This window comes from Sciurus carolinensis, chromosome 3 (genome assembly GCF_902686445.1).
Source record: "Sciurus carolinensis chromosome 3, mSciCar1.2, whole genome shotgun sequence".
NCBI classification, from domain to species: domain Eukaryota; kingdom Metazoa; phylum Chordata; class Mammalia; order Rodentia; family Sciuridae; genus Sciurus; species Sciurus carolinensis.
In genome coordinates this window covers 177,307,172-177,328,183 of record NC_062215.1, presented here as the reverse complement: position 1 = coordinate 177,328,183, position 21,012 = coordinate 177,307,172, and the positions used below count along the sequence as shown (strand labels likewise).

Genomic DNA, 21,012 nt, shown 5'->3' with positions numbered 1-21,012 from the left:
CTGTCACAGGGAAAGCCCTGTGTCCATGCTCTGGCCTCCCATTGCTGATGGATACTGATGGAAGGACCCCAAGCTCAATCTATTCTGTAACAACCTATGTGGTTTCTAAGAACCACACGACCTGGCACCTGTGGGCTCTCTCCTCCAGCTGCCCGAGGTGCCAAAAGGAAAGAAGGCTAAGAGGAGGAGGGGGCCCCAGTGCCTGCTGTCAGGAGGAAGCAAGAGGCCAGGAAGGTGGAAAGTCCCCTACTGGAGAAAAGGTCTAAAATTTCAGCATTGGACAGGACATCTAACACAATGGGGACCTCACCCACCTTGCCAAGTGGCACTGCTACATCTGGCTGCAATAGCAAAGGGCCATACCCAATAAGCAGCTAAAAGTGCCTCCTTAATTAACCAGTTCACCCAAACCTGGGACCACCAAATGGCTACACAGCTGCTTATTGGTACATACCAGAGACCAAGCAGGAAAAGAAGCTGAGGCTGTTGTCCAGGCTGAGAAGAAAGCTGCTAGCAAAGGGGACATCCTACTAAGAAACTATCGGTCCTTTGAGCAGGTGTCATACTGTCCTCACCATGGAAGAGAATAAGAAGCCTCAGCTGGCGGAGACTGCACATGATGGGGACCCATGGAGCTGGTTTCCATCCTGCTCGCCCTGGGCTGCAAGATGAGAGGCCCTCATACATCCCCAAGGGGAAGGGTGGGCTGGGACGTCAGTCCACAGGAAGATGGGCAGCACTGTTGCCTTCACAGTTAACTCGGAAGCCAAAGGAGTTCCGGCCAAGCCGGTGGAAGGTACCAGGAACAATCACAATGACAGATAAGATGAGCTCGACACCAGAGGGAGGTACCATCCTGTGTCCAAAATCTGAGGCTCGCATAGCCAAGCTGGGGAAAGTTTTGTTACTTTTATGTACAGAAAACTCAATGGTGCACATTTAGCCCAGTTTGGTGGCAAGTTCTTTGGCCTTTGCCTTTTCTAGTTTGGCAATGCTCTGGGGTTGGGGTAAGGGAGACAAGCATAGAGAGGCACAGAGGACCTTTAGCACAATGAAACTCCTTCGTGTGATACTGAAAGGGTGGCCACATGTCACTAGAAGCCTGTCCAAACCTCCAGAACACATGACACCAGGAGTGAACCCCAGTGTACACCTAGGGCCCTGAGCAACAATGATGCATCCAGGCAGGTTCGTCAGCTGTGAACAGCGTACCCAGCGAGGGTGTTAGTAGTGGGAGGCTGTGCTCCGTGGGCAGATCGCAGGCAGCAACTCTGTACCTTCTGCTCAGTTTTGCTGTGAACTTAATGCTGATCTTAAACATCAATTTAGAGTCCAAGAAGACTCCTCCCTCGTCACTGGCCGACTTTCCTATAATGGCAAAAGCAACTGATTTCTCCTCATACGGTGATATTGAGTATGTGGACTCTCTCTCTCCATGAACTTTGAAATAATAAAAAGGCAAACATTGGTGTTTTTTGTTCTTGTTTCAAGAGACAGCCAGCCACAGCCTGGTTCTGTGAGCCCTCTGTTAGAGCTAAGGAGTAAACAGATGGGACGCAAAGTGGGGCCAGAGTCCCCGGCTTGGAGAATCCCAGTCCCCTCTCACGTGAGCCCTGGAAGACTGGAAAACACAGAAACAAGATGCATGCCAGGAACACATAGGTTACAGGGGGTTGGGTCCCAAAACCCATGATTTAGTTTCGAACTCCAGTGCCACTAAGTTATTCAGGAACCCAGGACAAGTTCCATCACCTCTGCCACCCCTGCCCCCAGACTCAGTTTCCACTCCATAAATTGTGAATGATACTCGTGTCACCCTCAGAACCGTGCTGGGGATGAAGGGACAGGGTGTGCCTAACCTGTCAGCCTGGTGAACTGTGAACCTCAGGAAATCTTAGCTGGATCAGCCCAGGAAGGGTAAACCATGGCCACATCTCTTGGGGGACCGACACTTGGGCTGTGGCCTGCACACGCGTCTCTTCTGGACCATGCGAACTTGAACTCCAGGAGCCCGTGGCTGGCGGTTCCGTCTGAGACCGTCAATCAGGCTTCGTGGTGCTTACAGCAAATGCATTGACTGTTCCAGGTAGCGGGGACAGTTTTCATTGTTTCTGGATTTCTTCTCCCCAGAACACAGGCCAATTATACTATTAATCTCAGAGAAATGACTGCAAGTAAAAAGCACAGCATTTTTGCATACAAATGCGAGAGTGTAGTGAAACTACCACATAGAGACTGGAGAAAGGAGAAGTGTGGAAATGCAGTTACTACTTTTTTCTGAATCTGTAGAATGAGGAAAATTCGTGAAGAATTCTAAATATACTTCGCGTTCGACGATAGGAAAAATAATCTTGGACATAGCAAAATGTTTAAAATACCGAAAATGGGAAAACAAGTGAATTCTTACAGCGCCTAAATCCTGTGATTTTATAACATTGTTAATTTTGATAAATGAGAGAGATGAAAATAGATATTTCTTGCCAGAAATGAGAATATTTGAAGCAATAATGCAAGTAACTGAGTATAAAAAGATAAAGGTACTAGAGAGAAGATTTACCATTACTTAACTTAAAAGTTAATTTTTAAGTAAAAATTAGAGGCACCAAAACTTTGCATGAAACAGAATATCTGCTGTACATTTCAAGCTAATTCCAGAAAATCATGGGAGGTGAGGAGCAACTACCCTGGGGGAAGAAAGACGAAAACAGGGAAGGGCAAATACAGAACATTGCAAAGGTGGATGATTAAAAAAATAAATAAATAAATAAGGAGATTTAGCAAATTATTCACCATCCTGGTGCCTCCTGCTTTAAAATTATTCACACATAATGACAGGAGGGCTGATCCTTGAATGCTCCAGAGAAAGAGGTCCTGAGAGTCTTCAGATCCATAAATAATGGAATTGATTAAAAATAGGTCACCCAAATCAATCTAATTGCCTTCTATTTTTAATGTAAATTCTTTTCATTGATTTTCAAAATGGGTAGCCCATTAAAACACATTAATCATGACCCTGAAAGTGTATTTGTATTGCAAAAAGCCTAAGATGAAGAATAAAAAGCAATTTCCCACCACATGAAACTGGAAGAGAAACATCACCAAAGATAGCCATAACCCTGCTTTTCCCAGGAAAACTCATTTCTGGGTAAAAGCTGGGAGGTGAGGCATCCAGACAGCAAAGCCTTGTCCAGCTGCGGGTCAGCAGGTGGGAACTTTGAAGCCTTTTGTGTCTTATTTGAATAAAAGGTCTCTAATTTTGTAGAGCCGAGGTAAAAACACAGGACTGGTCATCTGTGTGGATTATCACGTAAGTAATACACCCAGCAACTGCAGGAAAGATGCTCCTTCTGCAAAATAAGCTGAAGAGAAGCAGTATCAGAAATGACCCATCATGCCACCAACCAGAGATAACTCCAGAAACATTTTGAGAGGCACACACTCAAAGTTTTAAAACATGATGTATATTTATACACACATTTTAGATGCCAATCAATACAGTTCTTCAAAAGTATTAATGGGGCACAGAGAGGTGTCTCTCACCATTTGCTCAACTACCCTTCCAGTGTTGGACATTGTGAACAGAGCTTCACTAAAGTCCTTCAGCCAAATCCTTGCCGACGTGCTGATGACTTAGGGTGGATTTCAGAAAGCAGACTCATTAAAGGGAAGAGGAGACGCAGGCTGAGCTTGAAGTTGAGATCCTCCTGCCTCAGCCTCCTGAGCCACCGGGATTACAGGTGTGCACCACCGTGCCCTGCAACACACACATTTTGAAGTCTCTTTCATACATACCAACCAAGAGGAACTTGGGAACATGATCGCTGCTTTCCCAAAGTATTAAAAAACACTCCACTTCTTCCCCACACCCTCACTGGTACTTGTTATTGTTCTTTCTACTCATCTGACTAGCTGTGGCTTTTCATTTAGTTTTTAGCCAGACAATTCTATATGCCAGCAGTGCATTGGTATTCCGTGTCTTTTGGCAACAATTGACAAACTTGGCTCTTTTCCCACGAGGGACTTTCATGTTCTTCTTTTATATGTTCTTAAAGGATTCTTATGAATCCTTTGTAATATTCAATTCTGCTACTCTTCTGTTTTTGTTTTTGCCTGTAGAATTTTTCTTAGGTATTTTTTGTCACAAAGAAATGTTTTATTTCTATGTTTTCACATTTTAAAAAATGTTTCCTTAAGTACTCTGCCTTAGCCATCATCCTTGGAAAGTCTTCCCTGACCTCCTATGACACCAAAATCAGTATGAGTAATAAAAGTTCCTTTATATTGTCGGCCTCTAAATAAAATAGAGGCACAACATCTTTTTAAGCCAGAAAATTTTTCTAATGACAATACAAAAGAGAAATAAAGCAATTCGTGATGCAATAATGTGTATTTCTGAATACAAATACCTGAGCTCAGCTGCAGTAAGATTGTCATGAAAAGAGGGGTTTGAGGCATAGGTCAGAGGTAAAGCACTTGCCCAGCATGCACAAGGAGCTGAGTTAGATTTCCAGCAGAAAAAAATAAAAAATAAAAAGAAAGAAAACAAATTAAAATCCATTCTGTATAAACAAAAACAGAAAATTAAGTATCTAAGATACCAATGGACACCAGAATTGAAAACTTGAGGTACTTATGAGTACTGGATGGAAAGCTATGTTAATTAATAGTAGGCCATGCTAATGTGAATGTGATAAGAGAAAGGAGAAATACTTTGAATTGAAGGAAGAAAAAAATGATGAGGCAAATTATAAATGGTCAAAGTGCAGAATATTGGGAATTTCCTTAGATTCCATCACAGTATAGAGTAAAAATGACATATCACAAACTCAAAATCTTACCAAATGCCGAGGCCTGAGAAAGATCTTCGGACCCCATATTCTTCACCAGGTGATGGACAACAGAACGACTTGGAAGAAGAACCAGGTCCCAGAGGACAAGAGGAGTTCCACCACAGGCCTCTGGGCGTCACATGGGCGTCGTATGGTGGATTGGCACCAGTAATCAAAAAGCATATTACTATAGTCTTTAACTTTCATGATAAACTTTCTCATCATGTTATTATAAAACTATTTTGATAATTCATGACCTGCATATTAGAAATAGTATAAAAGACTTTAAGACAAGTTTTATCAAGAAAATTTTATGAGATCCCTCCATTTCATGTGTCTTCACCATATAGTAATATTTGAGCCCAAGTCTCAAATCTGTTTTTATGTAAATGTTCCTGGTTGAACTGATTTTGTAATAACTGGACTACTACTTTGAAACAATTTCCACCATAAAAAACTCAACAAACTTAATAGCATTGAATATCAATTCTGTTCTCTAGCAGTAATCAAACTAGAAATCAATATTTCTCTGGAAAAGAGAAAATCAATAACAGAAAGACAACAGAAAATCCTTAAACATGTAGAAATTAAGCAATACACTTCCAGATAATCCCTGATCAAAGAAGACTCAAAATAAATTTTTTAAAATACATAAAATCTAATGGGAAAAAATAATATACCCAAAATATATAGGATGCTGCTGCAACAATAATTTGAGGGAAATTCGCAGCATTAAAATGCTAAAAATCAGTAACCTAAATTTCTACCTTAAGATATTAGAAAAATAAGAGCAAATTAAAGTCAACACAAGTAAAATGTTACCTTTAGGGAAACTAGTCAAAATGTTAAGGAAATATCTCTGCATTATTTCTAACAGTTACATATCAACCAGTAATTATTTCAATAAAAATTCAATTAAAAACAGTTCATTGTAGTTCTAAACATCGAAGTAGAAAGATGAAACTTTAAATATAATATGGAAGTGTGTTCAGTCTCCTTAGCAATTAAGGAAATACAATTAAAACCACTATTTTGTACTTATAGGATAAGCAAAAATCCAATGCTAAGTGTTGGCAGGAAGGTGGATGATAAAAACTCACATACACACCTGTTTGTTAATCTTTATGTTATGCAGGCAACAAAAGTTTTTATAGATGTATTGCATATTTGATTTTAAAATTAGATATAAAATGATTTAATTCTTGACAAATGCTTCTAGTATTTGTTGTTAAGCAAAATTCCAGGATCTTAAATCTTATGATTTAATTATTTGATATTCAATATCTACTGGTATTACCCTAAGGTTATTAGAATTAGGAATTATAATATTAAATTTTATCTATGCAAGTAGAAACAGCAATAAAAACTATTAGATAATGCTTGGGCTAAAGAAGAAATCGAGAGGGAACTCACAAACTAGCATTCTGAGAATAAACAGCCTCACATACATTTATTAGGAAGCAAAAGCAAATGAAAGCAAGTTAATTAAGCTTTCAACTCAAGAAGTGGTGACAGAACAGATGAACTCAAGTAAGGAAGAAATTATTAAAGACAAACCAAGAAATTAGGGAATTTCTTCCCCACCACCTCCCACTCCCACATAATGGGGAAGTATGTGCCTATACATCTGTACATATGTGAGTATAGTATATGTATAAATATACACATATATAAATATATGTACATATATGTGTATGTATACTCAAACATTTAAATCATAATATATATTTCTAAAACCTCCTATTTATAAAAATATCACATACATTTTATATGTCAATAATTACAGTACTTCAAAATTGTCAGGAATGAACTACAGATAGTACCCACCATCATTTACTCAAGTGACCTTCTATTGGACGTTACCAACTGTTTTTCTAAAGGTCCTCCAGCTAAATCCTTGCCAGAATCATTAAGTGCTTTGATAGATTTTTAAAAGTAGACTCTTTAAATCAAAGAATAAACACATTTGTGTGAGCTTTGATTGACATCTCATGGAAATCCAGCTGTTACCCAGCTATTTCACAGTCTCTGCATCAGCTGAGGCCTGATGTTTGTGGTTAATAATTCATCTCAGGCTGCAATTCTCACTGTTACAGTGCAATTTCTGTGTCAACCCTGGTACCAGCCAAAAGCTGTGCTTTTCCCATCGAAGACTAGGGGTGACATTTGTACACCTTACCAACATAAAATTATTTACATGGCAACTCTATGCAAAATAAAACTCCATCCATTTTATTTGAAGCAAAATTCAGGCACATTTTATAGAGAGCAGCCATAAAATCATTCCAGTGAGAACGATTTCCTAGACACAGTTATTGTAAATGGCTTTTCAAAGTTTGGAAAGTCTAGCTTGGCTAGCAGAGAGCAGTGTGCAAGACCCTGTAGCCAGAGTTGCATGCTCTGCCCTCAACTCTACTGGCCGTGGAAACCCTGTGAGACCCTGAAGTGCTGCACCCAGGAACTTTTGCTCCCGGGGAAGAAGTCGACCTGTGATACTCCCCTATTATGTGGGAGTGAAAAGTGGTGGGGAAGGAATTTGCTTAGTGGGCCTGGGTTCCTGAAGGCACATGTTTAGGCTGCCACGAGTCGGTAAGGGGTTGTAGGGATGGCATCAAAGGAGAAGCCTCACTCTGGTTTCCTCTTTCCTTTGCTGGGTCACCACTCAAGGGATGGAGGAAGCCAGTCAGAAGGAACTGAGAGACTAGCAGGCCCGAATGACAAAGGCCAATGCACAGGTTTAGGCTGACTGACGCACACGCTTTATACTTCCATTAAAGACTTGAACTTGAGACTGAGAAGCCTTTCCCCCTGAAGCTGCCTAGGAGTCCCTGGACAGAGGCAGATCCTTGGATCGTCAGTGAAATCAGTAAGGAAAGCCTTGGCGTCTGACGGTGGTTCCCAGGGATGAGCAACAAGCCTTAAGAGAGGCCGGTTTCTTAAAGTGGCACCATCACACTAGTCCGAGAGGCGCAGCAGAGAAAGTTCCCCAACACGTAGAGGAAAAAAAGAAACCTTGGGGCGCAAGTGAGGCTGAGTTAGTGCACAGGTAGCTTAAAGGGGAGTGTCCCGCAGCCCGTTCCCGAGGGAGTGAGGAAAAGGCACAGGGCAGGACAGGCCACCCGGGAGCGCAGGCGCGGACTTGGTACGAGGACCGCGGCCGCCCCCCACCGCCCACCCCTACCCTCTCTCTTTCCGCAAAGCCCGGGGCGGGGCCTGAAACTCGGACGCGGATTGGCGGGGAGAAAGTGGGTAAACACGTTTGAAAGAACCAATCAACGCCGCCCGTCCGCGCCAGCCAATAGGAGCCCGAGAGGCGGCGGGGCGGGGCGGGGCGGCGGGTTTGAGCGACGCGCGGGGACCTGCCGGTTTCCTGCTGGCGGTGGCGGCGAGCTGCGTGCGCCATGGAGGGCCCGGGCCTGGAGGAAGACGCGCTGCTGCAGAAGCTCAGGAACAGTCGCCGCCGCTTCCAGAGGCGCATGCAGCAACTGATAGAGAAGGTGGGCCCCGCCGCTGGGGCGGGACGCGGCGGGGAGGCGAAGGGTCAGGGCCCGGGTGCAGGGAGCGGCTGGGGGCGCGGGTGCCGGGGGCGCAGGCGGTCCCGGAGGGGCGGGTGAGCGTGGTGGGGCGCTCCAGACTAGCGGCCGAGCACCTCCTCTCCCCGGGTCGGTACCCCCGCGGCCCTAGGACCTGACAGATGCCCTTCCTCCCCGCAGTATAATCATCCCTTCGAGGACGACCCGCTGGTGGACATGGCCACCCTGACCTACCAGACGCCCCAGGGTACGGAACGGTCGTGAGCATTTGCGGTTGAGAATGTGAATAGAATAGTGCAGTCTGGAATTTGAAATGCTGCCCCGCCCTCGTGGGAAAGTGACACTTGTTCACTTCAGCAGTAGGGATCAGAACATTGTCTTTTGGACCTTTATGTTATGTATTGCCAACAGGATTACTTATCTAACAAGCAGAATTCCTGAAGACACAAAGGCATCCTCGTTAAAAAAAAAATACCTCTGCCTTACAGGATTGACAGGTCAGCTTAGCCAGTCAGTGTCTCAACCTCTTCATCTGTAAGAGAGGAAGGATAATGACAATCATCTACCCATCGCCGATGTGGTAGCAGTTATGTAGAATCCTTATAAGATGCTTGGAGCAGCACCGGGCACTGGTGACACTCATTAACTGTTGTCCTGTTTAACTTGAGTAGTAACATCTTCTTCAGGGTTCTGGCTACTCTGCTGGAACATGCAGAAGCAGCCTCTTGATGTAATGGTTAATGTTGTAAACCGTCTTAAGTGGATTCTCTTCGGTAAGTGACTGGATAGTGTCTGCAACAGATGAGGACACTTGTCCCTGTATGACTTTATTACCAAGTCAGTTTCACCTACTAAAGAAAGCAAATCTCGGATCACATTCTGCCCTGCACTAGGCAGTCAGGCACAATAGGTTAAGTCCTGCTGCTTGAATCAAGAGAAATCCTCACTCTGCCCTTTTAACTGATCCAGCCACACTTTTGGTGAAAATTTTACCCAGGCAGACACTAAAATATTCAGCATCAAATTTCTTGTCCTTTCTGATCTGGCAGGACACAACCTAAGGGTTCATCTGTAGGCTTCACTGACTTCTTATAACAAGCACAGGGAGCATCTACAATGTTTTGGACAATTTACATATCTTGAATACCACTAATTTTGCCAGTGAGAACTCTGGATGTCATTTGGGGGAACAGTGGATAGGGCACCTGAACACCTTGGGAACAGGCACATTTGACCTTGTAGCGCTGGCTAACGCACAGGCTCCTAGCACTACCGGCCAAGGTGCTGGTTGCCAGTGCAGGAGATTTGTGTGTAACAAGCTCATAGCTTGTGTCCTGGTGCTCGTCCTGAGACAACTAGTGGCATGGCCTTTTCTTAGTGCATACTAGTGTGAATTGCCAGTTCAAGGCAGCACTAAAAGGGAAGAGTGGAACTAACTGGCATCAATTGTGACGAAGACAGCAGGGAAATACTAGTCCATCTGGGTGTATTGACCACTGACCCCATGCCCTGCTCTCCTAAGAGTCTCATACTGATTCTCAGCCCTGCAAGGTAGGGACACTGTTGGATTCATCACAATTAAATGTGGACACAGTACAGAGAAGCTAAGTAACTTGTACCGTGTCACTTAACCAAAGTGTGAAGCCTTGGTAGACTCTGAACCCACGTGTGCAAGCATGACTTTGCTCTGGAAAGGCCTTGTGGCACAGTGGTCAAGAGTGCAGAGTCAGCACTGCCCAGAGTTCACATTCAGGCTCCACCACATGGGCAGATGGCTGGGACTAGTATTTGAACTTCACTTTGCCCACATCCATCTGTACAATGACCGTGGTAAGTCCCTGTCCCACAGATGTTAAGAGAACTATACAAGCTATGTGTGTGTGAGTTGTTGTGAATTCTAAGTGAGGCATTCTTGGAAAGGGTTTAGAGTAGAAATTGGAGCATAGTGAACACTGTAAATTTTTGCTGCTATTAACTATCTGAAACCTCCACTGTCCCGTATTAATTTGAATTTCCCCCCAAGAAGTTTAGGGAGAGCTTGAGTATACGGCCCAGGCTCTGCAAGCTGGTAGGTGGCAGGACTGGTCACACTTAAAGTCCAGAACTCAGTGCTGGCCCTGTGCATGGGCTTGCAAGCTCCTACTGCAAGCACTATGTAGAGATGCCCTCAAAAAGTGCTTACTCTGCTGGGTATGGTGGCTCATACCTATAATCCCAGTGACTCGGGAGGCTGAGGCACAAGGATCACAAGTTTAAGATGAGCCGTAGCAACTTAGCAAGACCCTGTCTCAAAATAAAAAATCAAAAGGGCTAGGGATGTGGTTAAGCATCCCAGTGCTTGATCCCCAGTGCCAAAAAAAGAAAAAAGAAAAGTGCTTACTGCAAATGTAGTATATGTGTTGCCCTTGGTACGTGTGTATTTTAAGGACACTACCTGGCATACGTATGTTCCTGTTCTCATTCAGCTTTACAGGTCAGTGATGTGGCGAGCTACTGCCCGGTAGGTGGGAGAGATCTCCATTGTGACAACTGTCTGTTCTACTTAAAGGCTAGCAGCAGACTGTGGGGCCTGGCTCGCTCTTAATAGCACAGGCTTTTCGTATCTGTCACCTTGGCTTTCTGTGAAGACACGTTGAGCAGTTCAATGTTGAGGATCAAACCATCATTTTTGTTTCTTCTCTTAAGGATTGAAAATTTGGGGAGGAAAACTAATAAAGGAAGGAAGCGAAGGACTGATCCAGGTATTTAACGTCAGCGCGTGTTGTCTGAGTGCCTTGCTGGGGAGGAGTGCTGGTGTGGACGAGGACCGGCGCCCATCCTGTGCCCAGGCGCGGGGGCCTTGGCAGAGGCCTGTTTCCTCACCCGGCATCCTGTGCTTCTATGTTTGAGGATTTACCAAGAAGCAGGTCTGTGTTGCTTGTTGGGGACGAGGAGCAGCCCTGTGGTGTCGGGCTCTTTTTTAAGCCTTGCCTTTCCGGTGGGAGAAGTTGCAGGCTCTGTCAGCTGGCCCCGTGCAGAGGCTGGGCCAGCTCCATGACTTCTCACAGGCCACCAGCCTGGCCAGGAGCTCACTCCTTGGGTCCTCATAGAAGAGGGGAGCGTGCAGGTTCCGTGCCCGCCACCGGCCCGCAGCTGGGCAGCTTGATCCCTGCTGTGCCTGTGGAGCTGGCTCTCCTACTGTGGGACCCCAGGAGCCTTTGCCCTGTGAACTTTTGCAAGGTCATCAGTGTTCTGTTAATCGTGCTTCTTAGATGCCTCGTGCTCCTCAAGGTCACAGGTCAGGAAACCCACGTACCCACGGGTGGAAACGTTGTCTGCTGTGAGGAGACACAGCACTGACAGCGGTTCTAAATCAAGCCACCTTGATTGTTTAGTCACAGGAATGACAGAAGCACACACAACTACTGAAATCAGCCTGACCCCTGCGCTGTGGCCACCAGTGCCATTGTTGTTCAGTGTGATTTGTCTGTGTCCACATGTGAATAAATACACGTCGTCTGTACTCTCACCTCCCAGTGAAGAGACGCAGGAACCTGTCTCCATCATCCGTCCAGAAGTCCAGCCACCATTTTTAACTGTCTCCCATAAGTCAGGGTTGCTACGCTTTTTCTGAAAGGCCAGATGTGAACATTCGAGGCCTTGCCCCTGTATGTCTGTGGCAGCTTCTCAGCCCTGTTGTAGGGGAGGTAGCTTGGATGATGGGAATGAGCAGCCATGGCTGCATTCCATCTATAAAACCCCTGTGTGGAGTCCCAGGGGAATAGCCCAGTCCTAATTTCCCCAGTATTGAGGTCCCCCACCCCTTTTTAGTAAATGCCCAGAGGTGAGATTAGGAGACCAAAGGACTGTTCTCTTTAAATCATACACACAGAGGCACCCACTTATCAGACCCGTGCTGGAATGGTCCTGGTAGCAAAATGCTTCTGTCTGGACATTCAGGCTTTTGCTTAAAATGTAGGAGGCCTGGGACCCAAAGAATTGCTGGACTTGGAAAAGTGGGCGTAGCTGTGATTACAACTTGGACATCCATAGCCTCACTAGATGGTGGTGACTGTGCCCAAGTCCACCTTCAGCTTCCCCCCAGGACCAATCGCTCATACTCCTCCCTCAGTCCCTGGAGACTGTGCATTGCCTGAGCTGTTGATCATAACCTAAGGCCTGTGTTCTCTGCAGAGCTGCCAAGCAGGGGTTGGTGAGGCTTGGCTGCTTCCCCATGATTCCCAAGCTAGTTATACTACCCTTCAGACCCAGGCAGCCTCAAAACCTAGCTCTGAGAACTGCCATCCCACCTGTGCGACGGTGTCCCTGGAGGCAAAGGCCATGGTCTCCGGGAAGCGGGTTCAATTGCTGTGCAGTGCTCGCAGGAGCCTCATGTCCCCTGGACCCACAGAGACAATGCCCAGGACCAGTCCTAGAGGGACAGTGCACCCTGTGGGAATCCCGAGAATATTTCAGCCAGTCTGACATGTCAAATGCTCAGATTTCACTAATGAGACTGGTTGGTGTCATTGGTGTAGAGCAGGCTCCAGAGGACAGAGACGCCTGCCCGGGAGTGACCAGATGATCACCCTGTGGTGTGAGCTCCTAGTCGGGAGCTCGAGTGTAGACCAGCTCCACGCGGGGGATTTGTAGGACGCACAGCAGCGCCTCACCCTGCAGCACATGTGACAAGCCTAAAACCACTTCTGGGCATTTACTGAGCACATCATCCCAGGGCCTCCACCGACCCAGTGAGGACCCTTGGCTGCAGGCCCTATGGAGTCGTGGATGGGCGGGGCCGGGCTGTTCTGCCGCAGAGCTCTCCCCAGCCCCTGCTGCCCCCTGCTGCCTGTTCAGGGGACTCTCAAAGCAGCCAAGGAAGGAGGCAAGGCTGCTTCTCTGCAGGGAAGCTCCACTGCCTCTGGGAAGCCAACAAGCAAGAAGCCTGCTCTCCTGTGTCGCAGGACAGGTGCAGGCTTCCCACGCGCGGTGGCCTGCAGAGCTGCCGTTGCTCAAGCAAGTGTGTCTTTGCTGACTCTACCTCTAGGACCCCCCTGGGAAGTCGGAGGACAGGATAGAAGGCCCCAGGCGTGCCGCAGCCCAAGGTGACGAGCCTCCCCTGTCCTGCACACCAGTCCTGGGAGCCGGTGAGTGCCGCCCGTTAGGAGAGGAGCCAGCAGGAACTGCCAACTGTCTCTGTCCCAGCAGTGCAAGGATGAGGTTCCCATTATTGATGGTTTTTTTGGTTTTTTTAAATTTTCCCCCCTAAGGGGTATTTTTAAAACGAAAGACATCTTGAAGTGCCCTGTTACATCCTTCTAAGCCCCTGGAGGGTAGACCATGGTGGCACAGAAACCACTCAGATATTTCTAGTATAAATGAACACCCCATCCCCCATTGAAAATGTATCATGTCAAGCTGATATGGGATCAGGGATGGTTCCAACGCTCCTGCCTGCCTTGCCCCGGCCGTCTCACTGCCTGGACCCAGCCCTGCCCCGTTTCCTCACCATCCCCCGCCCCCCTTTTCCTTCTCCCTTCAGCCTGCCCTCTGGGCTGGTTCCTGCTCAGATGTTGAATCCTGCTCAGATTTCACCTTAAACATGTGGAGCCTGCCTCGAGTCTCTGCCCACCGCCCTGTCCCAACCACCTCTCTCTCTTCAGCCCCTTACAACCCAGTGCCAGCAGGTGTACATTGCCACCTCGGTGCCCTGCCCAGGACAGCTCGCCTGGTGCCCCTGGTTTGGGCCGCATCTGCAGCCCTGCTCTGGGGGGCTTCCCGGCCGCCCCATTGCTGGGCCTGCCTGGCACCCCTGCCCTCTGCGGCGTGAAGCTTCAGGGGGTTCTGGCCTCTGCACACTGTTCTTCAGGGTCCTTTCTCCATAAACACCCCGTGTCCAAACTGGCACGTCTGAAGGAAGACGCCAACGCAGCGGACCTGCCCTCCAAGGCCCCCACCTCCATCTCCCTCCTCGAGCAGGATCCAAGGTCCTCTTCTCAGCCTCCCCCTCAGTCCTCATGTCCAAGGCTGTCCTGTCCTGTCACCTCCTGTCCTCTCTCAGGTCCACTGCCCCGCCCCCAGCCCTCAGCACCAGCTCCTGTCCCCTCCTGGGCTCCCTCCAGCTGCCTGGACAGCAGTGGAGAACTCTAGGCTGCAGGAGCTCTGTGGACAGTGCTAGGCGAGGGGCACCTCTCGTAGGTGAGAGGTCACTGAGTGTCCACCCTGGTGACAGAACACACTCGGGGATACGAAGCCATCCTGGAAAGGGATGTGTAAACTTTCCCAGAAATTCTGATTGCGATTCTTTTTTTACTTGTAGATCCAGGAAGCAGCAATGCCGGGACAGCTTCCGACGCTGGCCGCCCTGAGGCCCGGGCCTTGGTAAGGGCCACCTCGGGAGGGAGGGAGGCCTGGGGCTTCAGGCGCAGCTTCAGCTGGCGCAGACTCCAGGCGGCCCTGGGTGGCGGCCGAGTCCTCGGCGCATTGATGCTGCCGCCGTCCCTCAGGTCTGGGTTCCCCTTTCGGACCTCTGACAGGCAGTGTGACTCTCGGGTCTGGCCTGACTTCTGAACTTAACAATGGTAGAGCACTTGGGGATTTCCAGTCTGCAGCCAGAACTGTCTCATGTGGTCATGGTGTGCCGTGTGCCTTGACTGACTGAGACATCGTGAGCTGGGTTCCAAGGCCACCTGCCCCACAGACCGTGTCCTAGGGAAGTATCTCCAGGTCAGCCCTGGCACTGTTTAGTCACAAGGTCACACGGTTAGGTAGCTGAAGCTAGCCTCAAGAGTAAGGGTCCTTTGTGTCCCTTGCTCTGAGTGCCCCAGGGGCACAGGACTGTCTTCTGTGGTCTGGGTCTCACTTTCCTGCCCATCTGGGTGGATGGGAAGAAGCAACTCGGTCTACTCACACCCTGCCAGCAGTGAGGGACTGCACCTCATTTCCTCTCAGCTTCCTCTGTACGGAGGATGCCCACACCTCATGAGCCTTCAGTTGTCTGACTGGAGAGGCAGTGACCCTAGATACTCCCCAAGACCCGCTAGAGGGGCCAGCAGCAGGAGCAGGGTGCAGCCTTCCCTGCGACCCTTCCCATCTGGTCTCAGGCCCCATCTCGGCCCGACCCAAGTGCACACAGGCCGCAGCCTCTTTCCAGGGCCCAGCAGGTGAGGGGCCGGAGAGCCAGCCTCCGCCAGCCTCCTGAGCTGGGCCGTGAGCCTCTCTTATGAACCCGGCCGTTCGGATTGTTGCTGATAGTTGAGTCCTAAACTCTTCCAGGGATATTCAGGTCACCTGGAATTTTTTTCTGTTCTAGTAAAACTGTCGTAAACATCTCCAGACTTGGATTTTTTGGTCTTTTTACTTCTTTTTGGTGGTTAAGCTGGGTGAACTCTCTCGAGTCAGTCAGAGCCCAGTGGGTCTGCAAGGGGCCTGGCCCCTTTACTGCTACCAGCAGGAGGCACAAGGTGACTAAGTAGCTTCATTCAGAGATTCTGCAGGAACAGCTTCGCGACCAGCTGTGCCCAGCGGCTCTTAGGATACTGACTTCTCTCTGATCAGCCTGCAGTGCCTCGGAGCCCTCTGGAAAACGCGTTGAGAAGGAAATACCTGACCCGGGTGGACGCACTGCTTCAAGACGCGGGCTGTTTTCAGGTAGGCCGTCCCGCGCGTGTTACAGTTGGATCATGGAGTGGGTGCATTGAGGCGCATCGCCATTGTGGGTTTGGGTTTGGGGTGCTCCCCGCAGAGCCTGCCAAGGTCTGTGCGTGATCATTTCCAGACCCTTCTGTTCACGAGACGCCGTGTGTGTGCTCTGAACCAAACCCTGGGTGCCCCGCAGCTGCACCCTCCAGGGAACTGCAGGGATGGAGGGTGGCCCGACCCCCACTGTCCTGGGGCAGCCCACAGATCCAGGGGAGCCGTGGGTGGCCTGCTGGTGTGACCAGGGCTGGGAGCCGCAGCAGTGGCCACCCCTCGTCCCCAGCCTGTTGTGCCTGGTTGACGTCATGTTGAGGGAAGCAGCATGGGGGCCCTTGGGTGGGATGTGAGGTGGGTGGCCACCCGGCCCTGGCCCAGGGTAGGTGCTGACCCAGGGCAGCCACCTCTCAGCTCCACCTGAAGAAGAGCCCAGCTAACAATGTGTCCCTGAGGACATCGGGGTCACTCAGAAGCCAGGGATGCCCTGGCCCCACGGACGCACAGGGCGCAGCGTGGGTGAGAGCAGCTCCACCGGCAGAGGCAGCAGCTGTACCCCTCACTGCGGGGACCCGGGGCCTGGCTTAGTGACATGCGAGCGACGCCCCGGCCCCTGCCTGGCACGGTGGGCGTCCTCCTCCTGGTGAGCTAACTGGAGGAAGGGGCTGGATTAGGCCTAGGGTTATTGGGTCTTTGCCCACCATCCCTTTGGTTCCTAGGCAGTCTAACTGACCACACGTAATGGTGACCGAAGGAAGGCCAGCAGGTCCCCAGGGAGGGTGGCCTGGCATGAGGGCAGGGTTCCAGGTCCTCTGGGACACTCCTGCCCTCCGCCGCTCACTCGCTTGGTGCTGCCTTGCTGGATGCAGGGTCCTGTGGAGAGAGGAGCAGCTCCTGACTCGTCCTTGGTGTCTCATCAGGGGGCAGCACCTGGGGTCTCGACATTGGTGGCCCTCTTGTAATCATGGGCTTTGATTGCAGGGTGCAGAGAAGAGGGGTGCAGTGGACACACCCATGTCTCTGGGGCCTTCCTTGGCCTCACCTGCCACGCCCAGCCCTGGTAAGTGACCAACATCCCGTGAGCCATGTGTATCTCCGTGGGTTTTATTGGAGCCACAGGGCCGCTGAGCGCAGCACCACCCAAGTCGGACACGTGGCCGGTGGCTGGCACGTTGTGTCAGCATGAACCTCGACCCTGCCCTTCACGGCATTGTTTAAACTGAGCTCTTTCCCCGTGTCTAGCCTGCTTCGCGGGGAGCTCTCCACCCCCTCTTAAGCGGGCGGAGCAGCCTGGGGTCTCCAGAAGCGCAGGAGGAGCCCGGCGGGCATCCTTCCATGGCACACGGTCTGCCCTCCAGCCTGCGCATGCTCTGCACGTGTCCAGGTCCATGCGTGTCGTCCCTCGGAGCTCTGCCATCTCCTCAGCACAGAGCGCTTCTCGGTGACCAGTGAGCAGCACGTGCCAGCAGCCTGGCGGGCACCATGCTGTTCACCGATGAGCCAGCCATGCCCTCCGCGGCCTCGTGGCCGTCGGTGGAGGGCCGTCTGGTCTGCTGTGGCGGGCAGGCCAGAGCAGCCCGGGCCTTGGGTTACCGCTCCGCCTCACGGTCGCTCGCTCGTCTTAAGCAGTCTAGACGTGCCTTGATTTAGACTTGGCTGTGGCCGCCTCGGGGTCGTCCTCGCGGTGAGCACTGCGTGACCCTGTGTCCTCTCAGACACTCCGTCCACCTCTCCATTGCTGGCGACTTCTGAGTCTGGTCCTCAGCCAAGGAGAACCTGTGAGGTGACCCGCAGCCTTTTCCCAAAGGCCGTTCACATGGTGGTTTCGGCCTCAGTGGGAGGACGGCCGGGGAGGCGGGACCTGGACTCCTCCAGCCCTGCCACTCTGTGAGGCCTCCTGGACATGGCATTCTCTGCAGGACAGCCCACCCCCATCCAGTTGCCTTGTTTGTTTTTGTTGCTGCTCCCAGGACCAGTGAGAAGGCACAGCCCTGCTGGGGCCCCTTGGCGGTGCTTCGCCCGGGTCACGCAGCCCACCTGCGTCCTCCTGGCTGAGCAGCCCGGCGCGTCCCCGTCCGTTTTGAGCTCCGTCTCGAGCTCCATCTCATTGTCCCTGGCCCTGCGTCCACCCTTGCCTCCTCTCTCCTGGTCGCCACCGCCCCTTAACGTCTTCACAGATCCAATGCAGACCAGCCTCCGGATGGTGGCAGCTGGTCCCCAGCCAGCTCCCGTGGCCCTGGGTGGTGTCCCAGGGGAAGACAGGCAGGGCGCTGGGCTCACTCGGATCCTTGTCTCTAGCCCTGCTGTCAGTGTGGTGCACAGGTTCTGTTTTTTTCTGTTTGTATTTGTAGGTTTTTCCCCATTTTCATTGGTTTAATTTTATTTTTTAAATAAAACATTTCACACGACATGAAAGCACAGTTCTGTAAAGCAGCATGTGCGGGGTCTCACATCCCCCGTGTCCTACTGGTGGACTGTCGTATTTTCTGGTTCTTAATATGCTTTGGAAAAGGCGACCCTCTTCCAGACAGCCCGTGGGGAGAGGACTTCTCTCGAGAAGGTGAGGTAGAAAGCAGAAATAGAGTTTCAGGAACTAAAAAGAGATCTCTGAGAATCTGTTCCCAAACATTTGTAGTTCTCTGTTTTTTGTACCATACGCCCTTGGCTCCGTGTCCTGCGTGTGGTGGCTTTGAAACCTGACGCCCTTGACTTTGCTTCTCCCCCAGGAAGCTGTGGACGTGTCCCTGCAGAGAGCCCTGGTGACCCTGCAGAGTCGACTCCCTTCCCCAGAGGGCGGGACCCCTCGGGTCCTTGCCCAGCAGACCTGGCCACGGCACCTAGAAATGACAGTCCGTCCCTGCTGGGGACCAGCAGCAGCAGCTGCGTGAGCAGCCAGACCTCGGAGGCCGATGACATCTGCGATGTGACGATCAGCGACCTGTACGCGGGCATGCTGCACTCCATGAGCCGGCTGCTGAGCAGGAAGCCCTCGGGCATCATCTCCACCAAGACCTTCATCGTCCAAAGCTGGAGCTCCAGGAGGAGGCACGTGCGCAGGGGCAGAGCTCCCATGAGCCAGCCGCACGGTGCGGGGGCCCGGCGTTCCGGAAGGGAGAGGCCTGCACCCTGTTCAGAGCCCAGGCAAGAGACGGGACCCTTGAGAGACTGTGAGAACTTAGTGCACGTCACTCGACATAAGCCAGGTTTAAAACTGGACAAAGCTTTTCTTGCAGGAGACAAGGCCCAAATGCTTAAATTAGATTCAGGTTGCAAGGAACTTCAGGTGACACCCCGTAAGCATTCTTCATCGACTTCTTTGGACCTCGACGGAGTGCATCGTCCTGACCAGGAAAATAGACTTATGATGTTAAAATGGTTGATTTCTCCTGTGAAAATAGTTTCCAGACCAAGAATGCCACCCCTCCCATCGGGGAATCGACGCAGGGAGATTGAAGTCAGGTTCAACAGGCTTCATCAAGAGTTTTGCCTGAGTCCTGGGAAACGGTCTTGCCCTGATGGCCTCCCGGGCTCCTGGGCTCTGGACCTGTACAGAGGTGGTTCTGTGAGCCCAGGGGGCCTCAGGGGCTTAGAAACCCACAGGTGGAGCCTGCCTTTCAGCAAAGCAAAAGCAAAGAGGTTAAGGGAGGCTTTTGAAAACCTGGGCAGAAGATCTGTGGAAGGAGGCAGAGGCACACCTGAGCGCCAGCCCTCGCCATCTCATCTGAAGGACAGCCCCTCACACAGCCGCGGCCGCTCTTGGCAGACGTCCGGCCTCTTTCAGGAACACAGTTCTGGAACATTCAGAAAGGCACTGCCACCCAGCCAGACGATGGCAGTGCCAGGGATAGAGCCTCTGGGCTGTGGGAGGGATCGCTATAACGAAATCAAAGAAAAATTCGACCAGCTTCATCAAAAGTATTGCCAGACGTCACCCCCGCGGGCAAAGGCACCTGCGCACCTTGGAATGCCTTCAGGCAAAGCCAGCGCAGGTCTGCTCCAAACCCAGGAGCTCTTCGGGAAATCACATCGAGACCGTCTCTTCCAGAAGTGGCCACCGTCACCCCAGGGCTCACCTGCAGCTGAGGCTCATCCCTCTGCACGCTCTGCTCACGCTGCTGGGAGGGACCCTCAGTTCCCGGCAAAAAGACGCAGGCTGTCAGAACCCCAGGTGTGTGGACGCTGGGCTGGTTTCCCGGATCCCTCAGAGGCGGATGAAGCTGACCCCGGGCCAGGGGAGCAGGGCAGCCCCGCCCAGGCTGGCTGGTGAGGAGGAGCCTTTCCACCAAGGGGTGCAGCTCCCGCCAGTGGGAGCTTTTCCCCTGTGGTGCTGAGGAGGGAGCCAGAGCCTCACTTGCTCGGCACGCCAGGTGCCACTGAGCTCCCTAGGCCCGGGCTGCCCCTGAAGGGTCCCAGCGGGGCTGTGGGTGGGTTTTCCAGGCGCTCTCCAGGTTGTCTCCTTCCTCTGAAGTCAGTATTGATGTCCAGGACGTGTGGGTGTGTGGCTTCAAGATGGAGCTGGAATGTTCTGGAAGGATTTCCGTGTTTTTCTGGACTGCACAGGGGATCTCCTAACCCCCGCCCATTACTCCCCACCTTGTCTATCAGTCTGCCATTTCCATCTCCTGGCAGGTGAAATGGATCTGGGAATACTGACCCTCTGTCCCCTTCCCAACTCCTCGGAGGGCCAGCATGAGAGACAGCAGCCCTCCGGGCTCCCGCACCTCTGGCCCTGCCCCGCTGTGCTGGCTCTCAGCCCTGGGCCACCTCCTTGCTCTGTGGATCCCTCAGCTGCAGTTTTCCTCTGCCTGTGCCCTTTACTCTCCCCAGAGCAGGTTGGAGAGCAGGCAGGGTGGACAGGGCAGCCGGAAGAAAGTGCCAGGTCTTGGGCATGGTGGACCGTGTGTCCACAGCCGGGCTCCTGGCGGTGCGGCTCCTTGGCTGGCTGCGGACACTTGTCTGCTGGCCGAGGGATGTGGGCT

General features: G+C 51.0%; 1 protein-coding gene across 1 annotated transcript; it reads left to right on the top strand.

The window, feature by feature from the left end:
• Positions 1-8,208: 8,208 nt before the first annotated feature.
• On the top strand, positions 8,209-20,991 carry Hjurp (Holliday junction recognition protein). The gene is made up of 8 exons (XM_047545331.1): positions 8,209-8,326; positions 8,543-8,609; positions 11,048-11,103; positions 13,389-13,488; positions 14,661-14,722; positions 15,899-15,991; positions 17,015-17,093; positions 18,760-20,991. The coding sequence occupies exons 1-8, from the start codon at positions 8,231-8,233 to the stop codon at positions 20,298-20,300; spliced, it is 2,094 nt and encodes a 697-aa protein (XP_047401287.1). The 5' UTR covers positions 8,209-8,230; the 3' UTR covers positions 20,301-20,991.
• Positions 20,992-21,012: the final 21 nt, after the last annotated feature.